The following is a 22,109-nucleotide window of genomic DNA, read 5'->3' as shown; positions in this document are numbered from 1 at the left end:
GGAAGCATAAAAGAAGCAGGTGGAAATGCTTCTGTAGTTACCTGCTGTTATTAGTAAATGTACATTAACAGTTCTGCATCTTCCTGAAAGTTGTCTCCCTCTCGCCTCCTCATACAGACTCAATTAAGACTAGAACTTATGCACATGCAAACAGGCTGCTCAGTGTCTAAAACAAAACTTGAATACATATGCTGGCTTTCCGAAAGTGACAGAAACGTTTTCTCTCGCGAATTTAAGCTCTGCTCTATGATAAAATGAGAGTGATGATAAAAGGGAGAATGGGCAGTGCCGCCTCTTGCGGCGTGGGTGGGGCTGACAAGAATAGACTACATTATGCAGTTCATTTAGTTAACAAGTGAAATAATGGGGAAGCGTGCAGTGGGAATGCCGAGAGAAAGGCACAAAACCCTATTGAGAGCTCTTGGCCGCTTGCAGCGTAACCGTCACATGGCCGAACCGAGTCCACGAGGACTATTTAAGGAGCGGCGGTGCGCCTTCAGCACCACTTCGCTGTCCACCGCGTCCCCGAGGAGAGCAGGCTGACAACAGCGAACTCACTACACCGCCGGCTTTCGACTTCCAACCGCACCGCGCAAAAACAAAGTCCGCAAACATGCCGAGGTCTTTTCTCGTGGATTCCTTGATTTTAAGGGAGGCCAACGACAAAGGGAACGAGAACAACCCACCTTTATTCCCGTACGCCGTGCACTCGCCGCACCACCCGCACGGGCTGCCGGGCTCCTGCCACTCCAGGAAAGCCGGGCTGCTGTGCTTCTGCCCGCTGTGCATGACCGCGTCCCAGCTCCACCCGTCTCCACCGACGCTGCCGCTGCTCAAGGCGTCCTTCCCTCCCTTCAGCTCACAGTACTGTCACTCAGCCCTGTCGAGGCAACACTCTTCATCCAACAGCGTCAACCTCAGCCACGGACCGGGGATATACCAAGCTGCGTACTCAGTCCCAGACCCACGGCAGTTCCACTGCATCTCCATCGGTAAGCAGAGTCTGATTATACGTTTAAAGCAAGATGACAAAGTCACATTTTCACGTGTTTTCAGAAAACCTCAGTGGCTGACAGGTTGTCTTTATTTTCACAGAAAACAGCAATGGCAAACTTCAGAGCAGTAAGCGCATGCGCACCGCCTTCACAAGCACACAACTTTTGGAGCTGGAGCGCGAGTTCACCTCCAACATGTACCTGTCCAGACTGAGGCGCATCGAGATCGCCACGTACCTGAACTTGTCCGAAAAACAGGTGAAAATCTGGTTCCAGAACCGCAGGGTGAAGCACAAAAAGGAGGGCAAGAGCAGCGGCCAAAGGACTGGATCACACAACTGCAAATGCTCGTCCCTGTCAACGGCGAGGTGCTCGGAGGAAGAGGAGGATGACATTCCCATATCTCCATCCTCGTCCGAAAAGGAGGATGTGGACCTGTCCGTCTCCCCCTGAACTCCCCCCCTCCCTCTCCGGTCCTCACAATTTTGAAAACAGCCAAAAAGTAAAAAAAAAAAAAAAAAAAAAAAAAGACTGTTCCGCTTGTGTTCAGACGTCTGTACATAGACAGAGAATATTTAATCAGGGAATTGCCCTGAATTATTGTATAGCTGTATACATGTTGTACGTTTTGTATGTAGTTTTTTTCTGAAAACGGTCCATTTTGTTGTTGCCAATCCGATGAATATGGTAGGCATATTTGTAAAGACAAACCCAAATGATAAAAAAAAACAATAGCAACATTGTTTACTAGTATTTTGGGGAAGACAGTATTTTGTATACATGGTGAATACATGGTTAGATTCATTCTATGTGGATGGAACTGTGACTTAAAAATATGGAAAGCTGGAGAGAAATTCCCTCACTGTCACATTTGCTGAGATCACTCTGAAATTATATCTTCAGTGTAATTGAAAAATATTTATTTATTTAAAAATGTTGATACTTAAATAAAAAATATTTCTGAGCCGGTAGGCAACGTTGTCGTGTGAGTTAAATATTTTGGGTTTTTTGCGCACACTGAGAGCGCACAGTGGCGCGCGTAAACCCGGGTTAATATTAGTTATTTTGACATTCAGTTTTTTAAAAATGATGTGGTGAGAGAACAATGAGATAATGACAAATACTGCGTGACCACCTTTGGTGAAAATGGTGCGTGAATGTGCAGTGTATCATCTCAGATCTAAGACTCAATTTCTTTGCCATTCAGACTGTGTATATATATATATATATATATATATATATATATATATATATATATATATATATATATATATAATACATGAAGGTAAAGCTGCTTTCTGCAAGGAAAAATAACTATTTGCTTATGACTGAAAAAGTCATAGACAAGGTTCTTTTTTTGTTGTTGCTCAAGGAGCCAAAAAGAAATCGTGGATGAGAACAGTTCCAGCCTACATTGGCCACCAGTATAAACAAACTAAATGTGCTTGTGTATCTAAGGAGCGCATTAGGCCACATGAGCTGAAGGAGTAAATCAAGTGCTAAGTAATCTTTATCACAGAGGTGATAAAGACATTGTTATCGGGGTCCTCTTATGTTGCTTTCCCTGGGGGACACTCAGCCCCAGATATCACTACTTGGCTCCTTATGCAGCTCTTTTCAAGCTCCATCCCAGCTGAAATGATCCGTCTCGTGTGACTGAGTTAATAATCACTACGCGGGTGTATAATGGTGCATCAGGAGTGTGCATATCTTAAGATATCGATCTAACATGAAAATAAATGAGGGACAGACACAGTTTGGTGTCCATGACCCGTATTGTTCGTGTTGTTAACGCACCAGTGTGGTCAAGTTTATTGACTGTTTTATGAGCTCCAGGTGTGTGGAAGACCTGATACAAGCCTCTCCAACTGAGACAATGTTATCTTAAATTTAAAAAACATAATTAGTAATTAGCATATAATTCATTTTTTACGGTAAATAATTTAACCCAAGAAATTAAATAGTGTACCAAGTCAAGTAAGAGGCAGCATTTTTAAAACATACATTATATAATGTATATAAAGAAAAATACTTCTGTGGGCCCTTCTAGTTAAATTAGTCCAAAAGGGGTCTATATTTATATTTTAACTGCAGTTATGAAATATGTCATCTGATCACTAAAACATCTTCAAAAATACCAAAGCCATGAGTTGAGCATATAGTTCCAGTTTTGTTCGCCTATTTTACGCACCGCTACAGCTGCTGTCAGACTGAAGCTTTGGTTCTCAAAATTATATTTATTATGCTGAATGGGCTTTAAATGATATTTCCCTTCTTAGAAACGTATCTCTGGACTTTTATAAAGGGAGTAAAAACTGTTCTTAAATTGCGTACAGCACATTATCTGCATCAGTGTGCCTTTTCGGGATGTGAGGTTTCACTTGTAAACTTTCATTTAATTGTTCACTTAACCATTTTAACAAAACTCTAATATTTGCATTTGTTAAGATATGGGATTAGACTATTTTGTTAATTGCACCATAGAGCCCCATTTTGCTCACAACGTCCTCTGCAAAGCGCCCTTTATCCATTCAATAGCCCGGGGGTATGCGCCCTGGGGGAGCTTATACGCTCGGTGCTCCAAATGCTCAATTTATTTATTCTTAATTTTGTGCCGATCAATTCATTGAAGCAAAAAGGACTACGGTGTCTTTTTAAAAAGAAGAAAAGGGAATTGTGGACGTAACCTTGACGGAGCTGAGGAGAGGGCTCCCCTGACGCTGGAGAGCCGCTTGAGTCAACAGGCGCCCATCTAGCAGACTCGCCCTTGTCTTTATTCTGGCTAATTTTTTATTTACGGCTTTTCTTTGACATGTCTCTTATCTATCAGATTAAAAGAACAGCTTGTAACAAATCAGTCTGCACGATTTACAACAGCATTAAAAGGGGACAAAGGGAGCAGGCAGTCAGTACCTGAGAGTCTGGTAGACGGCGCGGCGCTGCAGCTGATTCGATGGTTTGAAAATACGCACGAAACAAAATACTTGAATCCTGAAAAAGAGCCTTTGTACGTTTCTTTAGAAATCAAGCAATTCTGCATGACAAAGGACAATTAATAAGCCGTCTTTTCACGACCAGCAGCTGGTTTCCCCGTCAAGGAAAGTTGGAAAAAATTCAGACTGAATGCGCGCAAAAGCCCTTTGCGCGCAGACAGCAACCCAAGGTGACCCATTTGGCACAGTTAAAATAACCAAGCCGAGGTAAAAGCGAGGGAACTGTCAAAAACATTTAAGCTGAAATATCTTGAAATTGCAAATCCCTTTATGTGGAGGGACGCTGCCGATGTGGGTTAGTCGTACAAAGGAGGTGGTTAAGTTGGAGAGGCTTTGGAAACGGACACGTGGCTTCTCAATGAGAGCTCTTTTGGACCCGCGTGGCTTGCTGTGGCACTGCACATTCAACTACTTAAAACTTATCCCGCTAAATAAACGTGTGTAGTAAACCCAACATGTTAACCTACCAACTTTAACAAAATAGTTTATACACTTTTAAACACTTAAGCACATTTAGAACGTGTTTGTTTCCTCGTTTTTAAAGGAGAAGTGCCCGCTGCTCCAGGCTTCCAACCTCGCCTGTACATGTAGAGAACTGGGTTATTGTTGGAAAAGGGACTATTTTCAATTTTCAAGAGGATATTTTTCAATAAGCATTTAATGCACTTTTAACTTCACGTTTCATGACTTTGTGGTGTGTGGAGGAGTTTTTTTCTTTTAGCTCATTTTCGCCAGCAAATAGTCTATTCGAAGGAGAATGTTTTTTAGTACAGAAATTTGAGCATGTTTCAATGTTTTGAAAATGGCAGAGATTTAATTTAGCATCTTCATCATTACAACATTACATCTATAGTCAGTATAACAGGTATTTCCCTCTATATTTTAGCACAGCTTCATCCAAAACAGCTCGACCCGCACGATGAACTGGAAACAGTTTCAGTTTTTCTCTGTGGTTTTTGTGGTTAAAGTGGGAGAAACTGGAGCAGCAACGTGTCTCATTATGGAGCTGTTAGCGGTGACAAAGTGTGTTCAGCCTGCTCGAGTGGCAGGGAAGGAAACCGCCCGTCATTGCCTTGAACTGCGACTGTTTTCTGTTGCAACATTTGAGCCCATTCAGCTGTATATAATCTGTTTAACAGCTAATCAGTAATGTAAGATGAAGGACTGGCACGCAGCTTCGTTCTTTCCTCAGTTCCCCCCTCAACCTCTAATTGAATATTCAACGCGCGCACCGTGCTCTTGCTTGCCTTTTTCAGTGTGCTGAGAGAATGCGCCTTTTTAATTCTCGGCCCCATACACAAGCAGTGTCAAAGGTCGAGAAATAATGAACTGCGCAGACATGGAAGTGACCTCTGCAAGCGCCAAGGCACGGTGCAGAATGAATGACTCTGAATGGGATTTTGATCAAAATATTACGTGACATTTGGATGGAAAAAAAATTACAGTGGTTTTTTTGCCCCCACTCATCGTTTGACTGCTGTCACCTGCAGTCAGTCAGTGTACGTGTGAACAGGGCTCAGCTCAGAAACTGGGAACAAGAGACCCACCTGGTTGACTGAGATGTATGTTGGAAGCAACAAGGAAGGCGGTAATCTCTTGTATTTTAATCCAGGTTTTAAAAAAAGTCAATTTAATTTAATTGAAAAATAAAGCTATGTAATAATAAAAATTAAAGGTACACATAACAGAATTATTTCTTACTCCATGACTTGCATTCAGTATCAGTGGTCTATTAAATATTCAAAACAAACACTTGTTGTGCATCATGACTTGTGATAATCAGCCCTCTTCTATTATAGAAAACAGCAGAAATGTAAGCCTACAGCTGAATGACTCTATGGGAAGTGAATGGACTTGATTGTGGTTTTGCAATCTGGAAACATGAAGCTTAAAGTAAAAAGTTATTCTGAAATGGACCGCAAAGATGCAAGTACACATCTTTTTTGGTAAAGGGGAGTTACATACACGCACTACCCATGCGTACACGCACAGAAACACATAGAAGTAAAACATAGTACTGGAGCATGGTTCGCAGAGTGGTGGTGTTTTCGTCTATAGATAAAGGCAGGCTAACTATCACTTCTCGGTCACAGTTTGTGTAGAAGTGTTGGAGTACGTTATGTACCTGATGCACGCAGACTGTTTCCAGCAGGTCTGTTCAGCCCGCAGCTCAGTGGCTCGTTCCGGTCCCTCAGGGTGGAGCAGGAGCGTCATCTGGTGGCAAAGAACAGATTAGTCGATCAACATGAAACTGCACAGCCATGCTCTGCAGAACTTTGATTTAAAAAAAAAACAAAAAAAAAAACCTCCAGTTTTATTAACAATAACATTTTAATACTGTAACCTACAATATTAAGACATCCCATGCAATGACAAAACAGACATGCTGCTATAGGTCCCAAACACAGCACATGCAGCAGGGTGCAGAATCACATCTGATCTCCAAAGGGCCCCAATCCCTCTCGGGGGCCCCTTGAATGCTCCTCATTCACACAGCAGCACCACAGCCTCTTTTATCTCGCCCCTCTCAGTGAAGTGCTTTATGAAGGAGTCTATGAAAGTTTTCAAATTCTCTGCACTCTGAGGAAAAATAGCGATAAGTACTTTCATCCAGTATCTTAAATACCTCATTTGTTAGATAGTTATTAACACCTGGAGTAACCAACAGACGGTAACTCAGGCTATTACCAAAATTAAGAAGGCTAAGTACATACTAGTAGTAAAAATGTGGGATGCCACACTGACATCTAAGAATATACATGAGGAAAATTAATAATCTGTGTTTTCCCTACTCTAAAAGCCTGTTTTCCAAAATTTCCAAAATAGTGCTTCACCTGGGAAGAGAGACAGTTAGTGAATAATGTCAGCAATAATCTCAGTCCTTACTGTCACTGGTGATGTTTAAATCCTGGGTAATAAACAGAATAGCTCCAAAAAAGCTTTGTCAAAGTGATATGTTAACAAAACCAATGACTTTCATACATTTTTATTCTCATAACGCTTTGTTGTAACTAAACTCAAGTGTCTTATGTACATTTTTCGGTGCCATCACCACATAATTAAGGCAAAACTCAAAATCAGTTGATGTGTTTTTCCTAGGAATACACACTGTTCAATCATTTTCACTATCAACAAGTTTACAAAAGTTACAAAACAATCAGAAAAAACATCTCCATTGACATCCAAACTTTTTTTTTGATTAACAGTGTAATCATTCATCCAGCCCATCCAAACTACAGTATAAAACACACTGCAACTTCAAAAACATCCAAATCATTTTTAAAAATACTGTAACTTCCTTTAACATCCAAACTATGTTACGCGAATGGGTGCTCACCCAAAAATAGCACAAAAGGTAATTATATCAGATGCAGACAAAAGACACAAAACCTGGAGATACTATCCTCTGACTTTGACTCAAAGCACCATCAAGGTCCAAACACATTGGATACAGTCAGTGCGTTCAAAGTCAGCCTCCAGTTAATGGTCAGACAAGCAGCTCCAGGATTTTACCTTTCACGACACCATAGACTGCAACTCTTACACAATGCTGGTTTATCATTCTTGTGAAAAACCAAACAACTGCCATGAAATAAAAAATTAAAGCAATTACAGAAAAAAAGATACACATTAAAGTCCTTCTGTGGGTTAATACTATTACTGAATTACTATTACTCAGAAAAAGGAATTTCCTTTTAAATATTAGTTTAGAAAAAATACATTGACATCAGCTTATCACAAAGCCAGTAGCTACATACAGTATAATGCGTCATAGGTATCAAGTTCACTTTAGTAACTGGGATAAATAAACACATCTTCACCTACATTATCAAATGCTTAATATTAATTAAACTGTTTAACAGTTTAATTGTCAGTTCTTCTGTTTGCCATTTCATTTTTCAGCTGAATGTACACATCCTGTACTGTGTCCTTCATGTTCAGCGATAAATTCAGTTCAGACATTAATATTTATGTGAAGAGGTTGTAATTAAATACAGCATAAATTCTGCCCATTGATAGGAGCTACATAAAATGATACAAAAATGGAGTAACAAAAACAACTAATTTTTATGAATTTCACAGAAAATTATGTTGAGTTTAAACTCTAAATTTAAGCTTTTAAAGGTGGCATATGTACCTTTTTGCTATCGCTATATAGCCAACATTAGCATGAACAGCTGTTTACCAGTACAGAAGAAATGTTGCAAGTTCAGCATAAAACCACCAAGCCATGAGCTGTTTCCAGTGGTGGAAAGACATGGCATGTTATGGTTCTATTTCTATCACTTCTTTTCTTCTACTGAAGTTAGCATGCTTAACCAGCTAGCCCTGTCCCATCCCATTTTGTGATAACACTTTGCAATTGTGAGTCATTGTGGCATCAAGTCTACACACAGTCCAACATGAGAGGATGAAGAAGTTGTGCTGCAACAATGACTGAGGCTCTTGGTCAGTAAACAATGGTTAACGCTAATGCTAACTATGTAGAGATAGTAAAAACCTACACAAATTTTGCCTTTAAGCTTACATTTCTACCTTTTCTGGGGATGTCAACTGCATCTCACAGTCTTCACCAGTGAATGGATCTTGCTCAATGATCTGTCTCCATGACAACTGAGTAACCTCCGTCCACTGAGAAAAAATGTGAGATACAGATGAAACCAGTGGTGGAAAGTAGCAAAGTAGATTTACTCAAGAACTGTGAGATATCTCAAGTAAAGTTTGAGGTACTCACATTTTTCTTAAGTAATTCCATTTTATGTTACTTTATACTTACTATACTAACTTACTTACTCTATACTCCACTACATTTCAGGGGGGAAATAATGTTCTTTTAACTACATTTATTTGAAAGATAAGGTTATTGAGATGAGAAAATTTAAATCAAAAAAATAAAATGCTGCTTACACTGCTGCATCAGCATTAACAACATTTTACTGCATAACAGTACATATTGATAATATTTCAGTACTTTTGCATGTATTGGAGATTTTTTACACTGTTGTATTAATATGTAAGTACTTCTTCCACCACTGACTGAAACCTCTAGAAAAAGCAAGTAAGCAGGTTGAAATGTTTAATTTCTTTCTTTAAAAATGTCAGGCTGCTATTTCCAAGGTTAAAAATGGGGTTTCATACTCCATCTTCCTGAATATGTAAAATTTGGAAGTGTCTCTTCTGCTGCAAATGGCAGCAGTTAATTTGTTAATTAAATCTAAACTTACATCTTTTGAGAAGATCTGGCAGTTATGCACTTAATCTGTGCAGTACCCCACACTGTGGGTGACAGGCTAGATTTTGATTTCTATATTTCAGTAATACTGTAACTTGACTTGAGCATTAAACTAAATGTCTGTCACTCCAAGGCACTTTTAAAAACATGTCCCTCATGTCAGTAGTGCTGAAACGATTAGTCAAATGATTAACTGGTAACAATTTTGATAATCAATGTTGAATGAATTTTGAGCAAAAATACAATTGTCACTAGTTTCAATTTCTCAAATGTGATTATCTACTGTTTTTTAATAGTCTTTTATGATAATAAACTAAATATGTTTTAGTTTTAGACAAAACCAAACATATTACAATGTCAACTTGAGCTCTGAGAAACAGTGATAAGAATTTTTTTTTACAATTTCCTGGTATTTTATAGACCAAACAATTAATCTACTAATCAAGAAAATCAGCAGATTAATGGATAATGACAAAAATCATTAGCTGCTTAAATGGCTCCACCACTGCTTCCCTAAACCTTCCTCAAATACTTAATGACTTTTGGAAAAAGGAATCATTATTTTAACTACAATTTCATCCCTCATCACCTTCCTTTCAGTTTCAACACTAAGTTTCCTTATATATTGTATCTATTTACAGATATCCAGTCACACAATTGGCGACTTCCCCTTCAGTCACTCAATCTGCCTGTGGCTCCTGCTGTCAAATATCATCGACCTCCTCTGTGGCTGGTAGAAGCAGCTGGTCGACGTTTCCAGTCTCTGTCCACTTTTTGGAATAGTCATTTTGTTCTGAAGAGTGATCCCCTCTGCCGTCCTGAAATTCTCTGCCATCTCTTTAGAAAAGACGTTCACCACTGACGTGTCATTCAGGTTCTTGATGGATGAAAGGAGCTTGCCATCGTCCCCTGAGGATGGATAGTCCATGATGGGAAAAGGGGGGCTGAGCAGGATAAGACTCTGAGGTCTCTGCCTGTTCCTGAAGGAAGGTCTTTGTAAAAGGTTCGTTCTGTTAGGTCTCGGACAATCTACAAACACTTCCAAACTGGGAGCATGTCTCCTTCTTATGACCGGCAGTTCTGGAGTAGATGTGGTCTTCACAGACTCAACAGTTTTCTCAGCATTTGGGTGTTTTGGGTGTTTAGAGACAGGCTCTTTGTTCTCCAGTTCCTCCTTTAGATCAGACATCATCTGCGGAGGTGTAGCGTTGCTTTTCTCTGCACTCATTTTAGGATATTCCTTTTCTTGTTCCTGCAACGCGTCAAAATCATTCTCGAGTCTGGAGTGAGGTATCTGACTGTACTGCACCTTTGGAGGGATGACAGGCACAGCTTTGGCCTGGCATGTTTTTATCATGAAGGCCGTTCGCACTGATGACACACTGACTGGGGCTGAATTTCGGCGAAGAGGTGCCTGGCGATCGTTCAGAAACAACTCCAACTCAGAGGGCAGCCCATTGTTCACAGTCCCAGATGAGGTTAGTAATCCTCTCTGACAAGATGAAAACTCTGACGAATTACGGTTTTGCTGATTAGAAATGTCTCTGATGCATCTATACCCCAGGTCTAAATTAAGCGAGTATGGTCTGTGTTTAGAAAAGCAGTTCTCCTCTCTCCTTTCTGGAGCAGCTGCCTCGTAAGACATCTGTCTGTAAAACCTATGAGATGACACTGTATTCTTCTGTTTTGTTGTACTGCATTTTCCTGTGTGAGGTTGTGTCGCGTTATTGCTGTTCACACTGCTCCGTGAAGGTACTGAAGGCAAATACATCCACTTTGTTTCTGTTTTGCTACTGGACGTTTGAGGAATGTTTCCTGAGAAGCGTTCGGCGCTCTTAACAGCAGACTGTTTGTTATTATCAACTGAAGGGGATGAAATCTTTCCCTCCTCTGAGCTCAAAGTTTCCCCACAAGAGGCAAGTGGTGACAGCTGGCTCAAAAACTCCTCCACGTCAGGTGAGTGGAGAGGACTGGTAACCCACTGCTTGGTGGAGCTTAGATCCTCCCAGGGCTCCACCAAGTCCAGGTCCTCTGAGTTTCCTCCACATCCTTCATCGTCGTCAAGGTTTGGTTGCTCCAAAGTGTTACGTCTCTCTTCCAAACAGACTGAAAGCCGCTGTATAAGTTCCAGCTCAGGAATCACACTCTTCTTTGCCCCATCACTGGAGATGTTTTTGTCTTCTTGATGAATTTCATGTTTCTGTGATTTGTCTGTATCATCTGCTCCTGAAAAGCCTCTGACTGTTGCAGCATCCTCTTTTGTCAGAGGTTTTGTAACTTTATCTAAACATGTTTCCTTTAAAGCAAGGTGGCACGGCTTGGTATAAGCTGGTACGTCTTGTCTTAAGGGTGTGACTTTTGGATGCAGTTTCTTCTCTTTCTCATCCACCACGTCAGCACTGCAGGCATTTTCTGTGCTTCCACCAACAATTACATCAAAGTTTTTGTGAAGAGAAAATAAGATGTCTGACTCAGACGGCTGTTTCTTTGCAGAGTCTGATCCAGTGGCAAATACACGATCACTCAGAGAGGTATTTGAAGACTGCTCCCTACATAACAGAGATAGAGATGGAGAGCTACGGCTTCGCTTTGACTTGACATCCATTGTTAACTTTGCGCCCTCGCAAGTGCTCCTGAAGCCGAAAACAGGTTTAAAAGTCTCATCCAGCAGGTCAATTTCAGGTTCGGTTATCTTCAGTTCTTGGTGGAGGTCAGACCACAGCTCTTTCCCAGTAGAACATCCCTTGCCCTGAAAACAAATAAATGAAACAAAGACAGGATTAAATATAAACAAAATGAATTTCCACCATTTATTTCTAAAACAAACAACCATAATCTTCCCCAAATGTGCTGTCTCCCTCCCCTTTCTAGAAATTTCAATAACAAGGGATTGGGGGAAATAAAACTATGTACCCATACAATTAAAAAAAAGTGCAAACATGTCTTAACCTATTTTAAATCAGGAATACTGGGATTCAGAGGACAATGCTACCATTTCCACTTGTAAATCCAAGTAGTCTGACTTAATTTGACATGACTTTGTTACTCCTGAGAATTGGACAGACCAGACACTAGCAAGTAATCAACAACCAATCAATACTGGTCCCATGTGATCTTTGATTTAAGTATTTTTCGTTTTTTATCTCGACTAATTTAATTCTGCCCTTGAGGCAGCACTGCTAACTATGCCTCAACGGCAAATAATTTACCAGTTGTATAGCTAAGGGCTGCTTGTGCAGTTCTTTCCCAGGAGATGGCACTGCATCTCTGCCTTCTCTTGCATTTGCAAGGGACGGCGGTTCCAGTTCAGAAGTGCTCATCCCTCCTTGACCTTCTCGCACCGCTTCTTTGCTTGTATCTGAGGAAAAAGCATGTTTTTAGCTTGTTTTCATTACATCTTATTATCCTTTACATATTATTTGACCCAAACAAGTCATTTTAAAATACGATAAAGGAGAGATGTAGTCACCCTCTGGCAGTACTCTAGATGTCGGCTCCTCTGTATTTTTCTTCTCTGTTCCTTCCTGCTTCTTCGGTTCCAGCTGGGGGAAAGTGTTACTCTTTCCACTGTTGCTGCTCTGCTCTGAGGTGTCCTTGCAGGGTTTCAGAGAAGCTGCTTTGTCCTTGGTATGCCCCCTGCATGGCGTGCTGTTAGAGCTGATAACAGCAGACACACGGAGGGGTACAGACACAGCAAAAGGCTCAGATATGTTGACGGCTCGACGCTGATGCCTTGGCGAGGACTCCAGTGGGAAGAAGCTTCCTGGGAAGGAGGGCCGAGACGAGCTGTTGTGGGAGGAGCCCGAGTACAACATCCTCCTGCTTTTCGGAGATGTGGGCTTATAGCCGCTGAGGTCATCACCTTTGAACACCTTCAGTTGCTCTGGCAGTGTTTTTTGAGGGGGCGCAGAAGCACCTGGTGACCCCTTTTGGCTCATGCCAGAGCTCCAGCCACCTGTTGCCCCACCAGCTTTCTTCCCTTTAAATTCCCAGTTTTGGTCATGTTCACTCAGGTCATAGAGTGAGTCAGATCCCAGCGTTCTGGATTTTACATCTGGAACGAAAATGTTGCCAGGTCCACCAGCTGGACTGTTGTTTCCTGTTCTGTCATCATCTGTGCAGTAAAAATAACACAGGTGATGAATAATACACGTAAAAAATATCAGTTCGCTGTAATAGATGCAGGAGCAATATTTTAGAATGGGGCAAAGACAGTGGTAGTTTGTGAAATTACACTTTTCATGCAAATGCAGTTTTCATGCAAATGAATATATCCAGGTTTTAGCCCCACCTGTTGGTAAGGAGCACAAAGACTCCATGCTCCTCGATGGACGTAGAGCTGCCTTTTCTATGGAAAAAAGTTCCAGTGATATTATCACACTTTCAAAGGACGATGACATGGCATCACTTTTTGAGGGAACTTTAAAGTCATACTACACACATCCAAAAATGTATACTAATATGTAAATGGCTTTGAGCAGAGTTCAACCAAAGAAAAAGGGAAAAAGCAAATATGAGGGAAAACCCTTGAAAAGAAACCTGATTTTGTGAGGCAGAATTGAGTTTTTTTCTTGTTTACTAGCCCAGGAATTATCCCATGACCCTTAGATTCTTGCATCACCTTGGGAGGTGGAGTGGTCTAAAATAGTCCAATCAGGTGCCCTGAATTAAAACATGCAGCCCTCTCTTATCTGCAGAAAACCCATTTAGATGCTCTACTAGTTACCATTCCTACTTGTCCTGTAAGGATGATCTCTAGCTTTGTCTCTGTCTCTCTGTTTTTTGGCTTGGGGAACTGTTCATGTTCACACTGAACTATCTGCAGGAACAACATATACACAAAGTGACCTTTCCCTCAAACGTACATGAGTGATCACTGTTATCTTTCCTGTTGGATACTTTACCTGTTATCCCCTGTGCTCTAATGAACACACTACCGTTTCGGCTCAGTTTTCCCTTGGAATCCACAGACCTTCCCAGGTTGAAGATAGACTTCCACTTCTTTGATTTCCCAGAAAACTTTCTCCTACAGACAAAGAGATTTTTAAACCTAGTGCTATCCCAAAGCTTACTCTGACAGTAATAAATACAGTAATCATGCATGCATCAGACAGTCAAGCATCAAGCATGTAATTTGTAAATTATACTCATAGGGACTATGACTGAACGCAAAGCTGTCATACTTGCTGTCTGAAATGTCTATGACTGTGTGGTAGAGTGTGGCAGTGCTGGTATCAGGAAGACTGTTCTCTCGCTGACGTTCTCTGTGCACAGGATGGTTTGGACTTAAGGAGCGGGCCTGAGCTTCTTCCAGGCTCATGAGTTTCATTGGTCCACACTGGCCACTGATCGGGAGCGTGGCATACTTCTCTCCACACATCAAAGTCAGTCCTGGAGAGGTGGAATAAGTCAGTTTTAGGCCTACCAATCTCCCACAGATTACTTTGTTTGTAGTTTTTTGAATGTCATACCTTCTTTGGGTTTGATTTGCATTGGACCACCGCTGAAGATCTGATCTGTGTGGTTTAGAATGAACTCAACCACTGACTGTTGTATCCGCACCTCCTGGAAAGCCATGTCTCCGTTACCGGATGATGCTTCAATGTTTTTAGATCTAAGAAAATAAGAGAAGAAAATACGAAATGTTAAAATCCTATTTTTGCACATTTTCCAAAAATAGGCATTGAAATTCATTAGATAATGCTTAGAGATTATTTGCATGTGAGGGAGGTATTTCAAGCACATCCATGAAACAAAGCTCACCTTAACAAATTTGGAGCCCACACCAGGGCCAGGTTACGCGTATGCATGTTTGTCTGTGTGCTTAAGGTGGCGAGGTGGGCCAAGTGCTTAGTAAGATACTCCAGAGTCCTGAGGACAGTTGATAAACACTTCTTGTCACATTTCTTATAACACTATTAGTAAGAACAAGCAAACAGGACAATCAGTTGGACAATTTCTGGGAATAAAAAGGGCTAAAGTAAAGGAGTTCACCTGAAGTGAGGGGTTGGCAGTTCTTTGATGACCTTCTGAATGTATAAAAGTCTCTCATGATCTCCCTGGACTGAGACCACTTCCTGCAAGTAAAACAGATGTATGTCCATATCAAAAGAATCTGTATCTAGGTTTGGTAAAATAATAAAAAGATTTAGATGATTGATCACCATGTCTAGCCAGCACTGTGTTAATTATTCATTCCCAGCTCATGATTATGGCTTAGAAAATGTCTGAATTCTGAAGTTGTGCTACTTAACCCCTAAATTCTCACACTTGTGGTCTCTGCAACGCTCTTGAAATTCTTTCTGATAATGATCTTTGATTTCTTTGCAAAACATGCATACATACCCTTACTCTAACATAAAATCTAGCAGCTGGTTTCCCCCAAGATCACCAGTTAACACAATCAGTGTATTGATGAACTGCAGGGTAAAGCTAGGATTGCACTGCATGGTCCTGCAGGTTTCCACCCAGCCCCCAAACCAGCCTAGTTTTCCCTGCTGAACAAATGTAAACAGACACGCTGGAGTGCGTGCAGTCAAACTAATGAGATTGAGGTCTGAACAGCTGAGCAGCATGTTAGTTGCATTTGTTAGTCATGTGTGAGGTCTTCAAAATGTGCTGTTGTGCAGTCTTGTGCTGTTACATCTAATGGCCAAAGCTCAAAAATTGAAGTCAGAATTACATAGCACATCCAAAAAGAGTACAATCTACAACAGATCAAACGGGTGTGGAAATGAAAACATGGCCAACATCCAGTACGCAACCCATCTAAAAACTTAAAACCGGGTTCATTCTCTCTAAGACAATAAAAAGTTCTACAGTAGGGAAATGGTGTTCCAGTGTTATGTTTTTCTTTGTATTACGCCATGTCAGGAACTGATTTTTCATAAAACACTGGACTACTGGCACGAGGCAGGCACAAGCAGCAGAAGACGTGTGAATGCCAAGGTATGCAAATGGCCTGTCAAGGTACACAGAAAGCTGCACAGAGAGAGCACGAACCAGGTCCACAGTTTGGTATTCCTGTTCCCTTCTCCCCAGCTCCTGTCTAAAGTATCTTTCACAACTGCAGTTTGCCCAGAGAGTAGCCATAAAACTTCTCTCTGGTATTAAATGTAGATATTGTGTCACCCCAATTTTGGCCACACGGGACATCATTTAGGATCTCATTACTTTCAGTGTTTTTGTCCTTGCTTCATTACAGACCTTAAACCCAACAGTGATCCAGAGGAGCCAGAAACAATATGTTTTCAGCTTTAAGTCAAGCCCCTCGGTTAAACAGTGCACTGTTATTTGCCACGACAGCCTGGCAACAGGGTAACCCACAAAAAACACAAACATAAAAGATAAAACACATCATAAACACTTAATCTTTTACAATCAACTTTGTCATAAAATATGCAGGGTCATCAAAACTACCACTTTTAATAATGAAGATGATAATAAATCATACTGTGGTGGAGGGAATGTTTTTTTTTTTTTGTATTTCTGTAATGTGTTCTTTGCTTATAGTTCAGTTGACATCTGCTAATGGTACTGTATTCTCAAGGGAAGAGATGAAAACAGCAGATCAACAGTGAGCCAGAGAGCTGAGGTCACACTCATGAAAAATGATAATAAATACGGGCTGTATAGTGTATCATGTGGAATAAATACTCCTTATTGACTTATAGTGTTGGGGTTGCCATTCTGTCTGTAACTAATTACTCTTTGTGAAGCATGAATTCAGAATAAATCTGCTGTAAAATCACAACATTTTTTTCGCCCTTTCTCCAAACTTCAAATGTGATGTGGTTGTACTCACGGTGAATTTGCTGTATAGCTCATATGTGAGCAGAGGATTGGGTAGCTCCCTGAAGTACAGCTTACATAAGGAACCCACACAGTGGATGTCCTGGAGGTACACTTCCTTTGTAAGGTCAGGGCACGCCTCAGAGCAGAATTCCTGCCTGTGTGCGCGCAAACACAGACACACACACACACACACACACACACACACACACAGTTAGCTGAATGCTTTGATTGTTTAACACCCCTGCTAACTACTGTCGCTGTGCAGTGTTGCATTGTTATGGCAAAAATCAGCAAACAAGCTGAATACTAATCTGAGAAAACAATATTATAATTTAATATACCATAATGATTTATTCTCAGATTGACTAATTTTAAATGCATAATTTGAGATAATAACATTTGATTCAGTGTAGCAGCAGTTTCTACTGAATAACTGGAGCAGCTCCAAACAGGATGTACATGTATACTCAAGTAATTACTGAGAATATGTACAGAGGTGATACACACAGCACATACACTGTAGTCAAAGATTTTAAACACTCATGCTTTGTTATAAAGATCATCCTTCTTAATCAGTATCATATGATGTCTATAATATTCTTTATGACTCAAAGTTCTTGAAGCCTCGTGCAGCTGCACGGTATCATCAGATGGACTTTTTACTACTGTGAACTTTGAGAAATGCACTATTGTTCAACAAACATGTTGCATGAGTACCTGAGACGCTGGATATTTGAGGTGACCCCCGACAGTCTGTAGATCCCGTCCACAATCCCATGTTCCTCAATAAACTCTGCACATTTCTTCAGAACCTGTGGAACTTGAGAATTAAAATTGTGTTAGAAACATGTCAGAGAATCTCCACATATATTTTGTCCTGTTTCAGCTCTTTAACACTGCCTCGTGTTTAAGGGTCGCACATTGGACCTTGATGGTCACATTAAATCTCAAAAGCGAGAAGGAAAGACTTCTAAATGGAATGTTTCAGTGGTAACAATACACGTAAGGTTGACTTCATGGTATGGGTTTGTTCCACTATTGCTGTTTTCTATTCCTTAGGGCCACTGATTGTAGGTGGACTTTGGCAGGAAGTTAAAAATGGTTTGTTTGTTTCAAAGGAAGGTTGACACACCCAGTCCTTGTAGCTGGTATTACTTACGACATTTCCTCTAATAGAAAACGGCTTTTGAAATGTTACCACTGACCTACACAGCTCTCTGAACCACAGTACATCACCTTCTGTACACAACTGTGTTTGGGCAGACTTTTTTTAAAAGTTAAAAGATTTAACTGAGGCTTTCCAGTGTCTGATAAATCACATGCTCTGATTCAGTCAGACCACAACTTCCCTTTGGCTAATTCTGAAAACAACAATTGACTTCTTGATCAGTTTACTGGCTGATCCCTTCGAAATTTCTGATGCATGCACACTTGGGATACAAACAGTGGCCTTTGTAAAAACATAGAGCTAAAGGAGAAGCTGACTTTGTTGTATTTGTGACCCCACTGAAGATCAGCAGGCTTTTAACTACATACTCACACAGATGAAAAAAAAATGTTGGTTTATCTTGATTGGGAACTAATGTTAATAAAGTGTGGTTTTTTAAGAGTCTCCCATGGAACAGATAGAAAATAATGTATAAAAAACATCATTGACTGTTTCAGTTCCACATGCTGACTCATATTTCTAAACCTCGTGGCTTGCTGAATCAACATTATTTCATTTCATGATGTATGAATAATGATTTATTCTATCGATTCTACTGCTTTTGTAGACTTCCTTTATTTCTAAGCAAAAAAGATGATCATCCTGCCAAAAAAAGGTAGAATCCATCCTCCGCAAAATGAGTGTGTGAATATTTTTGGCAATGGTCAGTGTCTGAGTAATCCCTGCAGCCCCAAAACCTTCTATTTACACGCTGATCTATTTGACTTAATTGGACTTTCAGCGACATGCCTGTGGTCAAATGCTGGATGATGAACAACTCTGGAGCCCTCATTTAGAGTCTCTCAGTGTCTGCACTGAGGGAAGATTGCTGCTTCTTTTATTGGCAGCAAAATACAGTTGGACTCTTTACTGACTTTTACAGATGTTATAAGGTAACATATAAAATTAAATCAACGCGTCATGCGTGGCAAGGATCATTTTGAGTAAAAATACAACTCGGCACAGTCAACAGATGCAAGTTATTTGTTTCTGCAGTTATGTTCAATGTTGCATTAAACGCTGAAACTGCAGCTGCAGCTCAGTGGTTGGCTTTACAAAGACCTTTAACAGCCCTGCAGTCTTTTCTCTTTCTCAGGTTTTATAAATGTACTTTATGGTAACACTGTCCTGACCTATAAAGATTCAGGACCACATTAATAAACCCTTGCTATAAAATAGGTGAAGTGAAACATTTTTGTAGTTCAACACTGTCCTGAGGGAACATTTTTGGATCATGGCAACATGACCCAAATGTTAGCAACAAATTACAGAACTACATAATCATGACCACGTTTGTCAGTGTGAAACAGGAAGTCTGAATTTCATACCTTTTTTAGATCTATCTCAGGTTTTGACTTTGACATAGACTTTTAATTCATTACTCTCAATTGCTAATTAGTATTTTAGATATTTCAACAATATTCTGTTGGGTATGGAGATCTAACAGCATAACACTGTCTTGGATTTTCAGTGAGGTTGTGATGCTAAAAAGGGATCGGTTCTGACTCTTACTATAAACAAACCAAAGTAGAGCTATGAAGAACACCAAGGCCATCAGGTACACTTTAATACCCTGCACAGAGATTTATTTCAAAACAAAAAGGTTTTATGATGGTTACCATATCCAAACTTAACATCCACTTTGTGTCTTGTTGTGCAAGTTTGTCAGCTACTTCCAGGGGTACTCAGCTGCTTTCATTAAAAGGCAGCCCACAATATGTCTGCTGGACATCCATAACGTGGGGGTACGACCCATACCTCCTCCTCCCTCACTTCCTGCACTGAATGCCCCGCCTTTCAATGTGTCTGTTCCAACAGGTCTTCCTTAAAGTTATCCTCAACATAGCTATTCATATGCCTCTACACATGGGAGACTTGTGTTCACTCTTTTTTAAAAAAGGATTTCATCATGGTACTCCCAAAAAAAAATCACAGATGATGGCTGTGAGAAAAGAACAAGGCTTACCACCGGAAGAAAGAAAATGGATCAAGGGATAAAAGAACAGAAAGCTCTCAAACAAACCTGCCCACATATTTGGATATTTTATGACACGTTTTGTCTGTTTCTGCTTCTTTGGTTCCTGGCTCATTATTTTCTCTCATCTATAAGCAGCAGCACCACCCAGTCTTTTGTTAGACACAAAACTAGTCATAGGAAACTATAGTCACTGAAGGAAATTGACACAAAAAATGTAAGAGCCACACCCAAAGTCACAAATGACCATTTAATATAGCCAATGGGTGAATGAATGGCCTTCCTAAACGTAAAACACATGTACACCTACAATTCATATATGTAACCTTTGAACCAAGCCTGCATTTCTTACAGACTTTTTTTTCTTCTTTTTTTGTTTTAATTTCACCACATAATGTGCATGTAAAAGGTTATAATAGTTATGATAATCTAAGAAATGACCATTAAAGCTCACTTTTCAGTATAAATGTGTACTGGTCTATGTATGACTCAAATAATTGATGAAAGAAATCACGTGTAGTTTGATGATAGCTGCTTGTAAAAGAGAGATTTCAAAGAAGGCAAAGTAAAAAAAAGTTTACCATCTTGTCCCGAATTCTGGAGATGTTCTGTCAGGTCACAGCCGAACGCATTTTCACTTCCTTTCTTTTTGGTCTTCTGCTTAGTCCCTTTATTCTTCATGTGGCTCCAGTTAGTAGTCCAGATGATTAAAACAAAAAGATCCTTGAAAGCACGGCGACTGATCCATATGACCCCGAGAAAAAGGTTGAGCCTGTGGGTCAAAAAGCAGCCGCATAGAAAAATCCCAGCAATCGGCTCCCAAAACTCTGCATCCGCTCACATTCTGACTAACCACACTGTTGGAGGCTGAGAGCAGAAGTGACGTCACAGTTTAAACTTTAAGTCCTTTAGATTGTCATTACTTCGAGTGATGATCAGAGAAAATACATGGCGTGACTGCTGCTTGGCCGGGACGTGGCAGTCCGCTGCTTTATCTCTGAAGGATTTGCAGAAACAGCATTAGAATCGGTTGGTTTCCTGTTGTTTTTTTACCCCCAGCCAGTCTCTCTCTGCTCCTTTTTTATCTCTTCCTCTTTTCCTTCATTCCACACAGTCTCCCCTTTTCACTGGTTTCTCTGTGGCTGAGGAGGCATACATGTATCATGAGAGGAAAATCCCTTCAGGAACATTAGTGTTGTCTTTTTAATCTGATTTGCCTTCAAGATTTTTCAAATATTCTATGTTTAGAGATGGATTCGTGGCAGTGGTGTGGCAGGGATTTTTGAAATGTTCAGACTGTGTAAAGGGGAGGGAAATGAAGTGAGGGGAGGAGAACAGCTGACTTCTGTTTCTCTCCTAGTTTAGGAATTACTGACCTCTTTTATTCCTCTTTTTTTCATGTGCCCAAACTCGGAGCTAACGGGAAAGCAGCTCTCTGCCTTCCTGAATGCTCCCAATGTATACAATTTCCTGTCCAAAGAGCCCGGGCTCGAAAACAAAAACAGACGGGTTCTGAAGGAAGAGGGAAGTGGGAGGTGACTGAAGTGAGGGCCTGAAGGGCACAGATGGGAAATGGGGGGAAACTGGGGTGGGGGTGGGGGTGAGGAGATGGACAACACATGGTTCTTGTTACTAACTGCTATGCATGTCAAATTTTTCTTTTTTAAAACTGGACTGCAGCTTTTCTACACACACACACATAATTAATGAATGTGTTAAATATATATCACTGATGCTAATTTTATATAGTAAATAAAGTTTTCTTCCACTTCTCCAAGTTTCTCTGTTGCTTCCTGTTTGAGTAAATGTAATCCAATCACACCCCTGCAATGGAGTACACTGCCTGAGAAGGATCATGTAAAACTCCTTGGGAAATGAGGATATATTCCTCATGTTTTTTTTTTAACTTTTA

The 22,109-nt window shown here is 40.5% G+C and overlaps 2 protein-coding genes across 2 annotated transcripts; one reads left to right on the top strand and one right to left on the bottom strand.

Annotated features, from left to right (window-relative positions):
• Positions 1-446: 446 nt before the first annotated feature.
• On the top strand, positions 447-1,958 carry gsx1 (GS homeobox 1). Its single transcript, XM_018691637.1, has 2 exons — positions 447-992; positions 1,096-1,958. Exons 1-2 carry the CDS (start codon positions 614-616, stop codon positions 1,446-1,448), a joined length of 732 nt encoding a protein of 243 aa, XP_018547153.1. The 5' UTR covers positions 447-613; the 3' UTR covers positions 1,449-1,958.
• Positions 1,959-6,958: 5,000 nt separating this feature from the next.
• arhgap31 (Rho GTPase activating protein 31) lies at positions 6,959-21,742 on the bottom strand. The gene is made up of 12 exons (XM_018691628.2): positions 20,779-21,742; positions 17,733-17,835; positions 17,026-17,170; positions 15,216-15,298; positions 14,985-15,092; positions 14,693-14,835; positions 14,405-14,612; positions 14,126-14,247; positions 13,513-13,569; positions 12,691-13,335; positions 12,431-12,579; positions 6,959-11,970 (listed from the first exon to the last, which is right to left on the bottom strand). The coding sequence occupies exons 1-12, from the start codon at positions 20,876-20,878 to the stop codon at positions 9,898-9,900; spliced, it is 3,936 nt and encodes a 1,311-aa protein (XP_018547144.1). The 5' UTR covers positions 20,879-21,742; the 3' UTR covers positions 6,959-9,897.
• Positions 21,743-22,109: the final 367 nt, after the last annotated feature.

This window comes from Lates calcarifer, linkage group LG20, assembly GCF_001640805.2.
Source record: "Lates calcarifer isolate ASB-BC8 linkage group LG20, TLL_Latcal_v3, whole genome shotgun sequence".
Lineage (NCBI taxonomy): Eukaryota > Metazoa > Chordata > Actinopteri > Centropomidae > Lates > Lates calcarifer.
The sequence above is the reverse complement of the archived record's forward strand: the minus strand, read 5'-3'. Positions and strand labels throughout refer to the sequence as shown.